Source organism: Mercenaria mercenaria, chromosome 11 (genome assembly GCF_021730395.1).
Source record: "Mercenaria mercenaria strain notata chromosome 11, MADL_Memer_1, whole genome shotgun sequence".
NCBI lineage: Eukaryota > Metazoa > Mollusca > Bivalvia > Venerida > Veneridae > Mercenaria > Mercenaria mercenaria.
In genome coordinates this window covers 40,501,710-40,520,061 of record NC_069371.1, presented here as the reverse complement: position 1 = coordinate 40,520,061, position 18,352 = coordinate 40,501,710, and the positions used below count along the sequence as shown (strand labels likewise).

Below are 18,352 nucleotides of genomic sequence, written 5' to 3'. Positions count from 1 at the left end.
AGCCTGCATAGATGTGCAGGCTGATTTTGGTCTGCACTGGCCGCATGTAATATAACTTGCCACCAGGCTAAGGGTTAACCAATAGACAAGAGTGACTGACTGATTTTTCTTCACATATTTTCTTACCTGGCTATCCTACCAGACCATCCAGCTTGATATACTGTCACTGAATGTCTAAAGTGATTCACTGGCCACTGGCTTGACTGTGACTGGCTAACAATCCAACCAGCTTGATATACTGTCACTGAATGTCTAAAGGGCTTGACTGGCTACTGGCTTGACTGGTTAACAATCCAACCAGCTTGATATACTGCCACTGAATGTCTAAAGGGATTGGCTGGCTACTGGCTTGACTGAGACTGGCTAACAATCCAACCAGCTTGATATACTGCCACTGAATGTCTAAAGGGATTGACTGGCTACTGGCTTGACTGAGACTGGCTAACAATCCAACAAGCTTGACATACTGTCACTGAATGTCTAAGGGACTGACTGGCTACTGGCTTGACTGTGAATGGTTAACAATCAAACCAGCTTGATATAATTTCACCGAATGTCGAAAGGGATTGACTAGCTACTGGCTTGACTGTGACTGGCTAACAATCCAACCAGCCTGATATACTGCCACTGAATGTCTAAAGGAATCGACTGACTACAGGCTTGACTGGCTAAAAACCCAACCAGCTTGATATACTGTCACTGAATGTCTAAAGGAATTGACTAGATACTGGCTTGACTGGCTAACAATCCAACCAGCATGATATACTGCCAATGAATGTCTAAAGGGATTGACTGGCTACTGGCTTGACTGTGACTGGCTAACAATCCAACCAGCTAGCTTGATATACTGCCACTGAATGTCTAAAGGAATTGACTGACTACAGGCTTGACTGGCTTACAATCCAACTGGCTTGATATACTGTCACTGAATGTCTAAAAGGATTGACTGGCTATTGGCTTGACTGGTAAACAATCCAACCAGCTTGATATACTGTCTGTATGTCTAAAGGGACTGACTGGCTATAGGCTTGACTGGCTAACAATCCCACCAGCTTGATATACTGTCACTGAATGTCTAAAGGGATTGACTGGCTAACAATCCAACCAGCTTGATATAATGTCACTGAATGTCTAAAAGGACTGACTGGCTATTGGCTTGACTGGCTAACAATTAAACCGGCTTGATAGAGTGAAATGTCTCATGTGACTGACCAACTTGACCATTTTTTTATTTGGGTTTTACAGCGCACCAACACAGTATAGGTTATATGGCGCCAAACAGACTACAATTTTGGTTTCACATCGAAATAAAATCATGAGGTATGGAATCAAAATTTGTACACCTGCTAGAATCACAGAGTTACAGCAAAACCAAGTGTTAAGACCCTATTAGTAGCCTCTTACGATCATGCAAAGGTAAGGCAGTGGTTCCAATTCTTTTCATACACAGATCATCCGAGAACAACATGGGGCGCCGACTTGACCAAATGACTGGACAGACGAGTGAGTGACTGACTAATTGAAAGGCATGTTAAGTTTCGTGTTCATTTAAACAGATATTGGATAGAAACAATAAAGTTGGGTAAAAATATTTCATTTTTATTGACTTTCACAGTCTTGTGCAAACACATTTTTCCTCCAGCTGATAACACAGTATTAGGATACTATTTATTCAAATCAGTTTCTAAAATACTGCAAGTTACAATCACTTTTATTTGGTTCTCTATAGAGCTCCAGTACAAGCCCAAACAGTAAAAGTAAGTTTCCATTCTGAACTGGTTGTGTTTTGACTGTTCTCAATAGAAAAGTTTTACTCAATTTTAGTACACCTTACATTTAAAGTCATGATTCAAGAGCTATCTGATGACAGCAATGCTTGTCTATAATTATAAAAATTAAATTAAAGAATATAAAAAGTCATAAAGTTGGCATAACTTTGTGAAACGGTAAAATAAAGTTAAATAAATAAATATACATTGAATGTCAGATTATTACACTACAGTGAACAAGTGTGTGAAGTTTCAATCCATCACCACAAGTGACTTACAAGATACCAGCTTACATACAAAAACCCAAGTCCAGAAAGGGACATAGCATCACAAAAATACAAAATAGAGTTACGGGAACAGCACAATGCATGTCACATCATAACAGTTCACAAGTGCAAAATATTTCAATCCATCCCAACTAGTACTGAGATAACAGCTTACAAACAAAACTTAACCAAATCAGGATATGAACTCAGATGGGGTGACAAAATGCTCTACCTATTCTTCGAACAGTGAAGCTAAATAGGACCCTTTGCAAATTCATCGGAAAGAAAATACATTAATCACTGTGAATTCCCCTGAAATAACCTAATACATGACATTGGACTGTTATACTTAAAATATTGAAAGAAACATCTGATCAAAGATTTGTTTGTTTTTAGTTTAACATCGCACTGACACAATTATAGGTAATACGGTGACTTTCCAGCTTTGATTGTGGAGGAAGATCCCAGATGCCCCTACATGCATCATTTCATCAGGAGCGGACACCTGGGCAGCACCACTGACCTTCAATAAGTCAGCTGGATGGCTTCCTCACATGAAGAAATTAATGCCTTGAGAGAGGCTTGAACCCACATCGGTGAGGACTCAGGAGCAAAATTAATGATCTGAAGTCAACGACTTTAACCACTCAGCCACAAAGACCCCTGAGACACCTCATTAATACTGATACAGATCTGCCAGTGAATTATGACCGCCCTCTGAATGAATCTGACCATGACCTTCTGACTCCGTGGTTGTTTAGACCAAGTCTGGAGAAGATCATAATGTAGTTCATGGGAAGATGTTTATAAAGGTTTTTCTATCCTACAGTGCAGTTCAATATACAATGTAGAACCTTCTGAATAAACTGACAGGTTTACATTGTAGATACAACAATGCTTCAGAAGATGTAAATTTACCAAGTTACTTTCAGTAACATAAACATTTTCATCTTGAAGCATGCCCCTTTAAACTTCTAATGAATTTGAACAAGAGCACCACCTGGGGGTGTCATCACTCATGTGCAAGTGCTGGACAATAGGTAAGAAAAGAGTTATAGTTCAGATTTTCTAAGTAAGAAACCGGTTATAATTCTGACAAAATTCAGGTTAGAGTTATGGTTCTTGGCCTATATAGTCACCAGGGATGATAAAGAAGTGTGCAAAGTTTAAAAGCTGTAGCTCTTATAGCTTTTGAGAAAATGTGGACATAAACAAAATTTTTAACCAAGAAACTCATATCTTCTAAGTACAAAACAGGCCATAATTCTTACAAAATGCATATTTCAGAGTTATGGTTCTTAGCCTACATAGTCACCTAATGATGATAAACAAGTGTGCAATGTTTCAAAGCTGTAGCTCTTATAGTTTTTTAGAAAAGGTGGACTGAAACAAAAACAAGAGCTGTCTGATGACAGCGCGCTCGACTATTCGAAGAATTGATTGAAGAATGGGGTCAAAATATTTCCACGGATATTCAGACAAAAGAAATAAATAGATTAGACAAACAATGTTCCTGTATTACTTTGATTTCGATAAGTCTTGCACTAAATGGCAATATATGAGCCAATTTCAAAGTCCAAAAAGGGCCATAATTCAGTCAAAATAGTTATGTACTCTTGCCTACAGATGGAAATCATAATGATAAACAAGTGTTCAAAGTTTAAAAGCCATATTATGTCAAATAGTTTTGACAAAACATGGACTTGTATGAAAACAGAACCAATTTCAAAGTCCAAAAAGGGCCATAATTCAGCCAAAATAGATGACAGAGTTATGTTCTCTTTCCTACAGATAGAGACGATTATACTAAACAAGTGATAAAAGTTTCAAAGCCATATGTCAAACACTTTACAAAAAATATGAACTGGTACGAAAAACTTAACCAAGATTTCTAAGTCAAAAGGGGCCATAATTCAGCCAAAATCCTTGATGGAGTTATGTATTCTTGCCTATAACTGGACATGGTGATGGTAAACAGGTGTTGAAAGTTTCAAAGCTTTATCTCAAAAGACTTTGTCAAAATATGAACTGGTACGAAATATTAACCCAGATTTCTAAGTCAAAAAGGGCCATAATTCAGCCAAAATCCTTGATGGAGTTATGTGCTCTTGCCTATAACTGGACATTGTGATGGTAAACAAGTGTTGAAAGTTTCAAAGCTTTATCTCAAAAGACTTTGTCAAAATATGAACTGGTACGAAAAACTTAACCATGATTTCTAAGTCAAAAGGGGCCATAATTCAGCCAAAATCCTTGATGGAGTTATGTGCTCTTGCCTATAACTGGCCATGATGATGGTAAACAAGTGTTGAAAGTTTCAAAGCTTTATCTCAAAAGACTTTGTCAAAATGTGGACTGGTACGAAAAACTTAACCCAAGGTGTGACGCCGACGCCGACGCCGTGGTGAGTAGGATAGCTCTACTTATTCTTCGAATAGTCGAGCTAAAAATTAAACAGATGTCAATGATCAAGTGACGACAATGCCTAGTAGATTTTTTCAACAATCAGAGAGCTAAAACTAGACGAATATGCAAAAACATGCATCATGGGAATTTTTTTTGTAATTAAAATCCATACAAAAACTAGAAAATGCTTTTGTAAAAAAGCGCATGTCTCCCCCAATGCAAAGTCCTATAGGCAAGAAGTCAATAGGGGTCAGGAGCGAAAGTCAAAGAGACACTGATGGTTGGCTGCAATAGGGATCATCTACTTGGCATGTCCAGTCATCCCGCTAAATTTCAACACTCAGGGCCTAGTGGTTCTCAAGTCACTGTTCAGGCTCCTGTGACCCTGACCTTTGATCAAGTGACCTCAAAATAAATAGGGGTCATGTACTCTGCATGTCCAATCATCCTATTAAGTTTCAACATTGTAGGTCAAGTGGTTCTCAAGTTATTTCCAAAAAATGATTTTACATGAACAGGCCACTGTGACCTTGACCTTTAATAGACTGACCCCAAAATCAATAGGGGTCATCTACTTTGCATGTTCAATCATCCTATGAAGTTTCAACATTCTGGGTCAAGTGGTTCTCAAGTTATTGATCGGAACTGGTTATCAATGTTCAGGCCCCTGTGACCTTGACCTTTAACGGAGTGATCCCAAAAACAATAAGGGTCATTTACTCTGCATGAACAATCATCCTATGAAGTTTCAACATTCTGGGTCGAGAGGTTCTCAAGTTATTGATTGGAAATGGTTTTCCATGTTCAGGCCCCTGTGGCCTTGACCTTTAACAGAGTGAACCTAAAATCGTTAGGGTTCATCTACTCTGCATGACCAATCATCCTACGAAGTTTCATCATTCTGGGTCAAGTGGTTCTCAAGTTACTGACCGGAAATGGTTTTCAATGTGCGGGCCCCTGTGACCTTGACCTTTCACAGAGTGACCCCAAAATCGTTAGATGTCATCTACTCTTTATGACCAATCATCCTATTAAGTTTCAACATTCTGGGTCAAGTGGTTCTCAAGTTACTGACCGGAAATGGTTTTCAATGTGCGGGCCCCTGTGACCTTGACCTTTCACAGAGTGACCCCAAAATCGTTAGTGGTCATCTACTCTTTATGACCAATCATCCTATTAAGTTTCAACATTCTGGGTCAAGTGGTTCTCAAGTTACTGACCGGAAATTGTTTTCAATGTTCGGGCCCCTGTGACCTTGACCTTTAATGGAGTGACCCCAAAATCGATAGGGGTCATCTACTTTGCATGTACAATCATCCTATGAAGTTTCAACATTCTGGGTTAAGTGGTTCTCTAGTTATTGATCAGAAATGGTTTTCAATGTTCAGGCCCCTGTAACCTTGACCTTTGACGGAGTGATCCCATAATCAATAAGGGTCATCTACTCTTTATGACCAATCATCCTATCAAGTTTCAACATTCTGGGTCAGGTGGTTCTCTAGTTATTGACTGGAAATGGTTTTCAATGTTCAGGCCCCTGTGACCTTGACCTTTGACGGAGTGATCCCAAAATCAATAGGGGTCATCTACTCTTTATGACCAATCATCCTATGAAGTTTCAACATTCTGGGTCAAGTGGTTCTCTAGTTATTGATCGGAAATGGTTTTCAATGTTCAGGCCCCTGTGACCTTGACCTTTGATGGAGTGACCCCAAAAACAATAGGGGTCGTCTACTCCAGCAGCCCTACAACCCTATGAAGTTTGAAGGTTCCTCTAGTTATTGCTCGGAAATGAAGTGTGACGGACGGACGGACGGATGGACAGACGGACGGACGGACAGGGCAAAAACAATATGTCTCCTGGGGGAGACATAATAAAGGACAAGGGGAAATATAAAACAGCAAAAATAAGATTTTGACAACAAAAACATATTTGTTGAGGAAATAAACACTTAATATGATATAACATGCATGCCTAATTTCCCCTTCCTTGTTTTAACCAAAAATGAGCCACTTCACTTTGACCCCAGACAAATATTTTAAGAGCCAAGTACTTGCTGACTGGGAAATTTTCTTTAATTTTATTTTCAAAGCCAACAATAATAAAATAAGAGGAAAATAATTAATTCTTTATGCAAACATAACACGTTTGAGCAATTGTAAACATTTTTATGTTGGAAGTATGAAGTGTACAATATATGCAAACAAGAACTTACAAGTTTCATGGAGATTAAAGCACAATGTTTTTTTTGGCCAGCATTCAGTGTTCTAATATGCCAGATTTTCTACTGCTTTTGCATTTCTTTGAAAGCATTGGCTTTTTCCTACTTACAAGAAGATATAAAATTTATCTGAGACTCCTTCAGTCAGAAAATAGTTTCGAATTAAACACATTCAATACAAACAACAAGAGGACCATAATGGTCCTGAATCGCTCACCTATCCCCACATGACCCAGTGTTGAACTGAGTATGACGTCGTTATTTCTATTATTTGACATAGTGACCTAGTTTTTGAGCACATGTGACCTAGATATCATCAAGATAAAAAATTCTGACCAATTTTCATGAAGATCCATTGAAAAATATGGCCTCTAGAGAGGTCACAAGGTTTTTCTATTATTTGACCTAATGACCTAGTTTTTGAAGGCACGTGACCCACTTTTAAACTTGACCTAGATATCATCAAGGTGAACATTCTCACCAATTTTCATGAAGATCTCGTGAAAAATATGGCCTCTAGAGAGGTCACAAGATTTTTCTATTTTTCAACCTACTGACCTAGTTTTTGAACGCACATGACCCAGTTACGAACCTGACCTAGATATCATCAAGCTGAACATTCTCACCAATTTTCATGAAGATCCGTTGAGAAATATGGCCTCTAGAGAGGTCACAAGGTTTTTTGTATTTTTAGACCTGCTGACCTAGTTTTTGACCCCACGTGACCCAGTTTCGAACTTGACCTAGATATCATCAAGGTGAACATTCTGACCAATATTCATGAAGATCTCATGAAAAATATGGCCTCTAGAGAGGTCACAAGGTTTTTCTATTTTTAGATCTACTGACCTAGTTTTTAACCCCACGTGACCCAGTTTCAAACTTGACCTAGATATCTTCAAGGTAAAAACTCTGACCAATTTTCATGAAGATCCATTGAAAAATATGGCCTCTAGAGAGGTCACAAGGTTTTCCTATTTTTAGACCTACTGACCTAGTTTTTGACCGCACATGACCCATTTTCGAACTTGACCTAGATATCATCAAGGTGAACATTCTGACCAATTTTCATGAAGATCCATTGAGAAATATGGCCTCTAGAGAGGTCACAAGGTTTTTCTATTTTTAGATCTACTGACCTAGTTTTTGACCCCACGTGACCCAGTTTCGAACTTGACCTAGATATCATCAAGCTGAACATTCTGACCAATTTTCATGAAGATCCATTGAGAAATATGGCCTCTAGAGAGGTCACAAGGTTTTTCTATTTTTAGACCTAATGACCTAGTTTTTGACCCTACGTGACCCAGTTTCGAACTTGACCTAGATATCATCAAGGTAAACATTCTGACCAATATTCATGAAGATCTCATGAAAAATATGGTCTCTAGAGAGGTCACAAGGTTTTTCTATTTTTAGACCTACTGACCTAGTTTTTGAACCAACGTGACCCAGTTTCGAACTTGACCTAGATATCATCAAGGTGAACATTCTGACCAATTTTCATGAAGATCTTATGAAATATATGGCCTCTAGAGAGGTCACAAGGTTTTTCTATTTTTAGACCTACTGACCTAGTTTTTGATGGCACGTGACCCAGTTTCGAACTTGACCTAGATATCATCAAGATGAACATTCTGACCAACTTTCATAAAGATCCCATGAAAAATGTGACCTCTAGAGTGGTCACAAGCAAAAGTTTACGGACGCACGGACGCACGGACGCACGGACGCACGGACGGACGACGGACGACGGACACCGCGCGATCACAAAAGCTCACCTTGTCACTTTGTGACAGGTGAGCTAAAAAACAGTATGTGCCAATACTGTTGCAATGCTGGTCAACAACTAAATAGGTATACACAAAAGGCATGAACTGAATATAAACATTTGATTATGACCATTGGCATTCAGAAAAAAACATAACAATTTCATTGTAATGATCATGACTTATCAAAGAAGGGGGTGCTGGAGACTGCCAAACATTCCGCCCATAATTTTCACTTGTATAGAAACTGCTGTCTAAATGGCTCATATACACTAACAGTTTTCTTTTTTCTTAAAGCTGATTTAGAGACTGGTTTCCTTCAGTGTGCCCACTTACCTGGTCACAAATAAGTTCCCATTTCTTTTCATCATCATAGCTCTTTAGCAACTTGGCCTTGTCTGGAGGCAAGTCCATAGAATTCTGCAAAATAGGAAGACATTCTTTTTTCATAACTATGTCATTTTGTATACTATAGTCTTAATTCATTGTTAGGCTGTTAGCCAGTTGTAAGCTGGTGTTTTTCAATTCCGCAAGTCGAATATAGGACAGCATTGATTGGCTGAAACCTCTTTCTGTAATTAAGAGTGTGCACGCTGAACAAACAAAAGAAAGAAAGAAATTAGAGCTCTGTCTCAGGACTACGATCAAAGGCTTTCTATATCAATACCATGGCTAAAATAATCCCTTGGACTTTTGTGAAATACACATGTATAAAACATGTAAAAATATCGTTTAAATGATGAAAATCAACAGAAAGCGTTTTACATTTGACTTCTTTAACCCTTAGCCTGCTAAATTTCTAAAATGGACTGGTCCATCATTCAGTTTGGGCAATACCATTTATTATTCCAAGGGGTGTTCACTGAAAATTTACTGACAGAATAGCGAACAGTGCAGACCATGATCAGACTGCACGGATGTGCAGGCTGATCTTGGTCTGCACTGGTCGCAAAGGCAGAATCACTTGCCGCCAGCAGGCTAAAGGTTAAAGTAAGGATTGGACAACATCGGAAATGTAATGCAAAGCAAAGTTTAGTTTAATAAGCTTTAACAAATTATCCCATTTCAAAATAAAGTTCACTATTTGTTACTTTTCACCTTAATAAAGATGTAATTATATCACAGCAATTCATCTAGCAAGAAGAGCTATTGTGATGGCCCATCCCATTTTCAGTCCAGAGATCACTATGATACAGTGACTATGAACTTGCCATTTGTTTTGACCTACTGACCCCAACACAACACCTAAGGATTAACTAATGATTACATAGTATGCTGTCACCCTATGAAGTTTAAGGTCTGTAGGCCAAAGCCTTGTTTGTTATTGTGGAAAAAAAAAGGTCCGTTTATAGCTACCCGCTTTTTTTACCTCTGACCTTAAACCTTTTATCTGGGATAATTTTCCGCCTTTCCGTTTTTTTTAACATATCCGTTTCATTTTAAAACTTTCACGCCATTTCGCTGAAATACACGCATTCAGTTTTACAAACTAGAATGTGTCTGTAGGACACAGGGTGTGCCCCCACTGGAACATTTGTCACAAATAAGGGGCAATAATTCAAATGTTTGCAGTTTTAAGGGGGTATAGCCTCAACAAACATTTTACATAAAGGATTAATTATTCTAGACCATATACTTTTAGAGCTATAAGCATCACAAACAATCCACCATTATGACTATTTCAAGGGCTTCAACTGTGTAATTAGCAATAAAATCTCAAGAAGAATGCCGAGTGTGCAAGATCACATCATGATAAAGACTCATGCAAGGTTTCATGAATTTACACAGCTAGGCATGTCATTACGTGAAAATGTTTCAAGGGCCATAACTTTGGAAATAGGAGGTGGAGCCAGACGAAAAAAGAAGAGGTGTGAAAGTTTATATCATGATAAAGACTCATATATCAATTTATATCAAATACTTCTTGAGCTAGGCGCGTCACAAGGTGAAAATAAGCATTTTTGACGATTTAGGGGCCATAACTCTGGAAATAGGGGACGAAGCCAGACGAAAAATAGTAGACCTGTGCACAAGTTCATATCATGATAAAGCAGGGTTTCCGCTGTCGGTCGCCAATGGCGCCAAATACGACAAAATGTAAATTCTGGCGCTAAAAATTTTCAATTGGCGAATTTCATTGGCGCCTACAAGATAATCGTCGATCTGATCTTCTGATCTTTCTCAAGGACGCAATAACGGATTATCCGATATTTAACACTACGCGAAGACAATACACAACGTGTCAATATCGATTTACACCTCGGGGCATAATTTAAAACTTCGCCGAGTCTCTAGAGCGTTCCTCCACGCAAGAACGATTATCAGTTAATCTGATTCGCCAAATTTAGCCCCGCCTACTTACACGAAAGCAAATGAAACGAAATATTAGCTGCGTGCTTCGTCTAATGCACCACCTTTTTTATGACGCAAAAAAACGCGAGATAAATTTACAGGTTATTTTAATGACAATCCGATTTGCCGAAGTAATTGAGACCGAGAAAACGCCGGAAATAATGACACACCAAAGCGCGATCAAAAGATACACATATTCTCCGATCGTAAATAGATAAATTTTGCACAAGCATTAGCGTTGTTAAAAATCTACGCGTTGGTAAATTTCAGTCGCGGTCGTATAATTTCAATCGAAGAATTTTGAGATACAAATGAACTAAAGCAGTTCCTATTACGTGCCCAACGTAAAGCATTGATACACTGGGATTTTAAAAGCTCAACCCCAGAGCTTCAAAACAAAGTGCTAATAATATCTGTAGGTGGTATTTTCAATATACATTAGTATGTATGAAAGGAAATAGAAATTTAGTTATATATATAATGAAACTTAAGCATTTTAAAAAGCTTTTCAAAAGTTATAAAATAATATAAAACAACACTGTTTTTGATAAATGACCTAAATAAATTTTGAAATAAAAAGTTGAAAGAATAAAGAGGTAAATATTCATGTTTTAAAAACATCTATTTAGTGAAAATGACCATTAAAGGGAGATAATTAAAAATGGCAAACTATATAAAGGGATAATTTTATAGATTGAGCAATTACTTTTGTTTAGAAAATGTTCTTGAAAATGGCTGAGAAGATTAAAAACCTTTTTTGATTCAATGTGATATTAGGATAGACTGGTTCAAGAGCAAATTACATGGTTACTGTAAAGAATCAAATGAAAAAGAGATTGAAAAAGAAAATGGTATGTCGCCCATCACAGACTATTGACTCCAACTTGAGAGCCACTGGCGCAAACTTTTCCCGATTAGCGAATTTGTTGGAGCAAAGTGAAATTGACCCAGAGGAAACCCTGGATAAAGACTCTTGAAAGAAAGGTTTCAAATCCATATTAAATACTTTTTGAGCTAGGCGCATCACAAGGTGAAACTGTGCATTTTTTACTATTTCAGGGGCCATAACTCTGGAAATAGGGCCATTAGGGGACATAGCCAGACGAAAAATAGGAGGTGCGCAAGTTCATATCAAGAAAAAGACTCATTTTATATGCAATACTTTTTGAGTTAGGCGCGTCACAAACTTCGGATGGCTGGACAGGAGCACGCACAGACAAAACCAAATCTATATGCCCCCCTCCAGTCTGTTGTGGGGGCACAAAAAACATTGAAATTCCCATAAAATGTGTGAACATCCCGACAAATTACCAAGTCAGGAAAATATGTATACGATGACTTTAATATGCGGACCCGCAATGTGAACAGTTAAAGGGAGTAACCACTGCAATAGGATATTCAATCATGTGCATCAACACAGCACCAAGATAGTATTGAATCGAGACCGAGTCAATCACTCAATGACGCGTCAAAGTGGTACTTTCTGGGGACACCTAGTATGCTATTTCAATCACCTTCCGCGGAGTTTCCATTTACGACTGGATGCAGCGATTCAAAGTTTTCATTAGAAGTCTCTCAGGGGTTTTTTTTACGACTGGGGGAAGAGGCCCCAGCCTGTCATTGGGGGAAGAAAATAGCCCGCGACGAGCAGTTTTGGGGGATTTTTTCACTCAGGGGGGAATTTACAATTATGCATAATAAACACTTTAAACTATGTTTTTATTACATATGCTTGCAACTTTTAGCAACTATACACACTGTCACTTAGCAATAGATGGACTTGCACTAATGTTCACTTATCATTGTAACAAGGTGGGTGGGGAGAGTTGAAATGCTCAAATCATTGAATATTTAAAGGTCACATGCTTTTATTCACAAAAATGCTTTAAAATAAGAGTTGCTTTTGCAAGAGTCATCATATTATTATTAAATGCATACTTTTGTTGGCTTTTTATTTCAATTGTACTAGAAAATCTTGTAAGAAAGGATAAGAAAGTGCGAAAATCACGATCGCGAAAACGTGTGACAAATATGAAAAAAAAAACGAAAGCAAACATGAAAAATTCTTGATAAAATTTCATCTTTTCACCAGAACTATTCCATACTTATAATATCTGATTACTTAAAACATTTATATTTTATTTTGCTCTAGCAAAATACCTCGGCAAAGATAATAAATTTGCGTAACGGCCGACCGGCTTATTTAATCGAATCAAGCACATAAAATAATTACTTTAAATTAACAACACATATTACACAATACAGCATAAGCTGTTACCGCTAATTAACAAGAGGTACAAACACGATAATCTGACCCTGCATTGTTTATCAATCATCTATATTACAATCTGATGATAACCACGTGTCACTCGGCGCGTGGCGTGATTGACATCTGTCAGTAGCTAATTAACATACGACGCTCCGCCTACTGTCATACTTACGCTGGTGTCGACAAACAGTATGAAGTTCACTGGGATTTTGATTGACAAGGGGCAGAGCTTTCGAACTCGTTACGCATCAAAGAGTATTACCGCGAGACAAGCAGACGCCCACGGCATATTATGTCCGGGTCAGATACGAGTTTTTATCGATTTTCGCTTGTCAAAACCGGAACCTCGGGTCCACTGAACGCTCTTCGAACATGTTTCTACTATTTCTAAAGGTTTTCACACCCATTGAAAATTGTGAAAGACCGTCTGCAGTTGTGAACGGGTCCGATATTCGGTCGGGAAAATCGCTGGGAGTAATCTCCACTGCTTTGTTTACGATTTTGGAGGGGGAAAATTTCGGACGTAGGGGAATTTCGACTGCGGTAGGGGAAATCCTTGGCTGTGGGGGAAATCCTCGGCTGGGGGACGAGGCCGATATTCGGCCTCTGCTATAGAATAAAAAAAAACCCTGTCTCTTTACGTCACAGGTCGGCCGGATTTTCTGTGGTCCGTTGTTACTATAAGGGATGTATTTCAGTCAGTAAAAATGTGCATTTTATTTTCGACCGACTATCGTTATCTATTAAATGGTAAAAAAGACCACTGTCAAGACGACTTCCAACCAATGACAAAAATGGCCGATGTCTCAGTAATTTTTATGTTTGACATTTATCATAACAGTAGCTACAGATGAATTAGATTTCTTTAAAGTTCTTGGTAATTATTGGACGAAAACCATTTTCAAGGTTCTGGCCCGTTTTATACCTGTGTTGTCTGCATCAAAATATACGATGAAAATTTTTTGACAGGTGCGTAGCAGCTGGGGGGTGGGGCCAAGTGTGTCTGTGCATTTTTACGTTAAACTAAGTATAATTAAGTAAGTAGACAGATAAATGCTTACCAAAACTTTGGTGAACCTCCTGTCCAACTCATTTGGATCAGGCATTGGCAGTCGAATCGGCATACTTGAATGTCTGAGCTCGTTATGCTTGTATGTTTCTGGTCTACTACCAGTATTTCCCATTATTTACAAAAAATAAAATCTTGCACAAAGTCGGTGTCCTCTCCCAGCTTCTGTTTTGAAGGAGCTGAGGAGTCAGTTCGTGCGCAAACAGCAAAACAAATGTCACATTATGACATACTTTATTGGCATCCTATTAAAAACAATACTTTATTCGACATAGTGGTTAAGAGCTAATCCGGTGAAAACAAAGAAATAAAGATGAATTTGATGATAAACATCCTTTGAAATTTGGGGAAAGTCTCTCTGACTCACATCTCGCTAAATCTCGCGAAACGGGAGGTCAGTCTGTGAGCATAGTATGTCGTATTTTTCACTCTTGGACTAAATCCACTAATTGTTTGATAGTAGCGGGTAGCGTAGTCTGTTACACTGATCTGTCTTATTCAAATACTTATGGATTTGAAAATAAGAAGTGGGAATTTTTTGTTTTAACGTATGGACTTACTCAATTGATTACTTCACCAACAAGAGTTACTAAGACTAGTACAAGAACTATTGATCATATTTATACTACACATATGGAAAATGTTATTCAGTTCAATGTCTCAGAATCAAGTTTAAGTGACCATTATCCTGTAAGTTTTATACGTAAAGTCAGTAAACACATTAAATTTGTAAAGCATAAAACCATCACTTATAGATCGTTTAGTAAGTTTTCCGAAGAAAACTATCTTAATGACTTAGCCTTGTCCGGTATAGATGATGCTGAAACCGTGTAGCAGATCCTTATAAGTGTCTAGATATGATTTACTATTTACTATGAATATTGCAAATGCGATGAATGTTCACTTTGTAAATATCGCGAATATTATCAATAGGGTTCCTTTTAATGAAGACAATTTCTCTGACCTTAAACTATTTTGCGATGTGAAATTGAATAATGTGACTTTTAACATTAAACATATAAAAGTACATGAAGTCAAAAATCTTATTAACACTTTAAACACAACTAAAGCAACTGGTGTTGATGGTGTAGGACCTCGTGTTATAAAAATGTCCTCTGACTACTTAATAAATTGTATAACCAGTTTAAAAAATTTCTCGCAAAAAGTAGGATCTATTTGGTTAAATGGTACATTATTAGCCATATTTTAATTATCTATCATTAATTTTTGGCAAAACTTTCGTCAGAAAGCAATATTCGGAGAAACATTTTTCAAAATGGCAGATATCCTGAAAAAAAAAACGCTCATACATCCTTAAATGATAACTGTATAAGTAAAACGGAACGTAAATTGAAAAAAATATGTACAGTTAAGGGGGATTTTTTGTTCCGCCATTGTAGAATTTGACAGAAGATATTTATTGTGACTGTAGGTATGGGTAATAACGAAAAAAAAACACTCATACCTTAACAGATTTGTGTTATTATTAGTTTTAAAATTTTGGCGCTTTAATCTTAACTTAAGCATGAATGTTTTGATATTGGAAGAGCTATCGCATGTCTTTAATAGCTTGATTTAAAAATATAACATGTAAAGACTAAGAATATTATATTAGATATAACTAAAACGTGAAAAGGAATATACTTTTAAAACGTGTGGTTTTTGTGCGACTTCGTAATAATTGTTTATGCACTTTTGCAGTTTTACAGTCTAAATAAAATATAAGCATTCTTCGCAATCGAGCTAAATTATAGGGGTAGATTCGAAACTCTCCGGTCCCTGGTTAAGCATCGTATCCAAATTTTAATTAAGTTGGATGAACGGATTTTCGAACGCACGACCCTGGTTCGTATATAGTCAGACGTTGTTACCACTGGGCTTATATATCTACTTTCCAGATTTTATAAGCATAATTTTTTCCCATTCTCCTGCTTTATCGTCCATAGCGCATGGTCACGTGACAATATCCTTCTTCTGTATTTGACACGAAAGAATAATCTCTATTCAGAAGTTTAGATATTCTTTAAAAAAAAATACGTGAAGTAAGCATAAATTCAGTGTTGTAAATTTTATTCATTCTTCAAATTCTTTTTAAAACAAATATAGTTTACATACAAAATATATTTTAAAGACATCTTTAATATGTGATATAGAAAATAGGAGAATGATTAAAATGAAACGATAGTCAAGAATTAATTAATACTTGTCATTTCACGGGTTTGGACTTTCAAAGTGCGATGAACGAAAATTCCTGTGGTAAAAACGAATCGTTTAGACTTTTTCGTCGTTTTGTAGAATTTCTATGAAAATCTCTGGTGTATTAATCATTAACCAGCTCAGAAGATTTCGTCTGAAAATTCTGATGTGCAACTGAATAGCGGTCATTCTCATATCTACTTTGATACAACGACATTAACAAAACTTGAGACAGCGAAAATTGCCGCAACATGAAAATAGGCATGCAAATACTAAATAACCAAACCACACACTCGCACGCCCGCACCCTTACACTTACACACGCGCACACGTACACGTACACGTACACGTATACGCATACGCACACGCACACGCACACACACACTGGTAAAGTGGATTTTCAGTTGTTTTTGTTGTTATTATTATTTTGTTTACATTTAATTGTATCAACTGCTTTCATTCGCCGACTAATTACAAATGGGAATGCAATTTATACATCAACAATAACGAAGGTAGAACAAACGATGTGCGCCATAGATAAAACTATGGTACCGGTTCCTGAAATTCAATGGATCAAATGCCAATGTCCATCGTTCCTCAGTCCGTCGTCTATCCGTCAGTCCGTCGTTCAGATTTCTTTAAAGAACATCTCGTAAACTAACCAGTCAATTTTTACTAAGCTTTACGGATGTGTTCCTTGGGTATATTCCATTGGATTTCTTTCAAAGCATGATCATCCACGAAGAAGTCTGGTCGCCACGATAACCAAAAGTTTTATCATGATGATAAATGACTGCACTGTAAAATTCGAGATTCTTCTTATCTGAAACCGCTGACCCCAGTTCAAAATTATTTCTGAGAGCAGATCCTGAAGTAGTCTGGAAGTGAGTTCCAGAGAGCTGGTGCAGCATACTTGACGGAGTATTTACTGTAAGATGTTGTCCTATCAGCCGGTACCTGTAACATATTTGAATATCTAAAATCAACACCTGCAGATATTTAGCAACAAGATCAGACAAGACAGGTGGTACAATATTATTAACTATCTCTAATTTTGGTTCTATTTATTTCTACATTACACTACAAGAGTGTACTATGCCGCAGTGTTTAGCTGTCGTTTTAGAAGATGTTCCTTTATTACTGTAGTAGGGTAGAGTATAAGGGTGCACTTATTCTTCCTTGCTATTGAGAGGTCGCGGGTTCGATTCCCGGCCAGGCTTGAAGTATTTTCAGCCTGTTACATTATTATTATTACTTATTTTGCAACTGCATAGATCACAAACATTAGCACACATTATATAGTAACTATAACAAAGTAAAATAAGTTTAATACATAAATAGATTAGATAGATATTTAAATTAACTAACAGAGAATTTCTATTGAACGGATTAAATTTGATATATTATATTGCAAGTTCAGCAGTCTTAAAAGCAAAACTGATAAATAAGAGCATAACTACTTAAGAGTATTAAATAGCTTAAGAGCATATTTTCGTATTGTGCTTGAAAAAACTTAGGTAAAATACATATGATCTATGGTTGCATGGATAACCCATTAAGCCCGAAAGCTTATTTCCAATGGGGTCCAGTTTACCAGAAAGGATTTCCAATGGTGTCCAGTTTACCAGAAAGGAATAAGATGGAACCAGAGAAATAACGAACAACTGATTTAGTATTAAAAATCATATACTTATGACAATAAAAACCATATGAAACTAAAAAATAATATATAAAAGGATGGTATATGATGTTTAAATACTACAGGCTAGTAAACACAATCATAAAATGTTTATATTATATCACAATTAAGTTAAAAAGCTATTATCAACACTCCTAACATTAAAAATATAAAAAGCAAACTTCAGTTTGTGCTTTCCATTTGATTGCAAGGTGGCTTTTGACAAAATATTTAAACAAGGGCGGATTTCTAATACACTTAACACTATCTGGAAAATTATTCGTGTCTTTTGTGCCATTGACAAAGAAAATACCAGTACAAGAACAGTGTGTGAAGGAAAAATTAACTTATTTGAT

The 18,352-nt window shown here is 37.1% G+C and overlaps 1 protein-coding gene across 3 annotated transcripts in view; it reads right to left on the bottom strand.

Annotated features, from left to right (window-relative positions):
• The window catches only part of LOC123531387 (formin-like protein), a 75,725-nt gene extending 61,240 nt beyond the window's left edge, over positions 1–14,485 (bottom strand). For all 3 annotated transcript variants that reach the window (XM_053517225.1, XM_053517226.1, XM_053517227.1), the window contains exons 1-2: positions 14,115–14,485; positions 8,769–8,852 (exon numbers count right to left, since the gene is read on the bottom strand). In XM_053517225.1, coding sequence (XP_053373200.1) covers positions 8,769–8,852; positions 14,115–14,237 — 207 coding nt within the window. In that variant the 5' untranslated portion in view covers positions 14,238–14,485. The remainder of the gene's footprint in view (positions 1–8,768; positions 8,853–14,114) is intronic.
• Between the last annotated feature and the right edge of the window lie 3,867 nt (positions 14,486–18,352).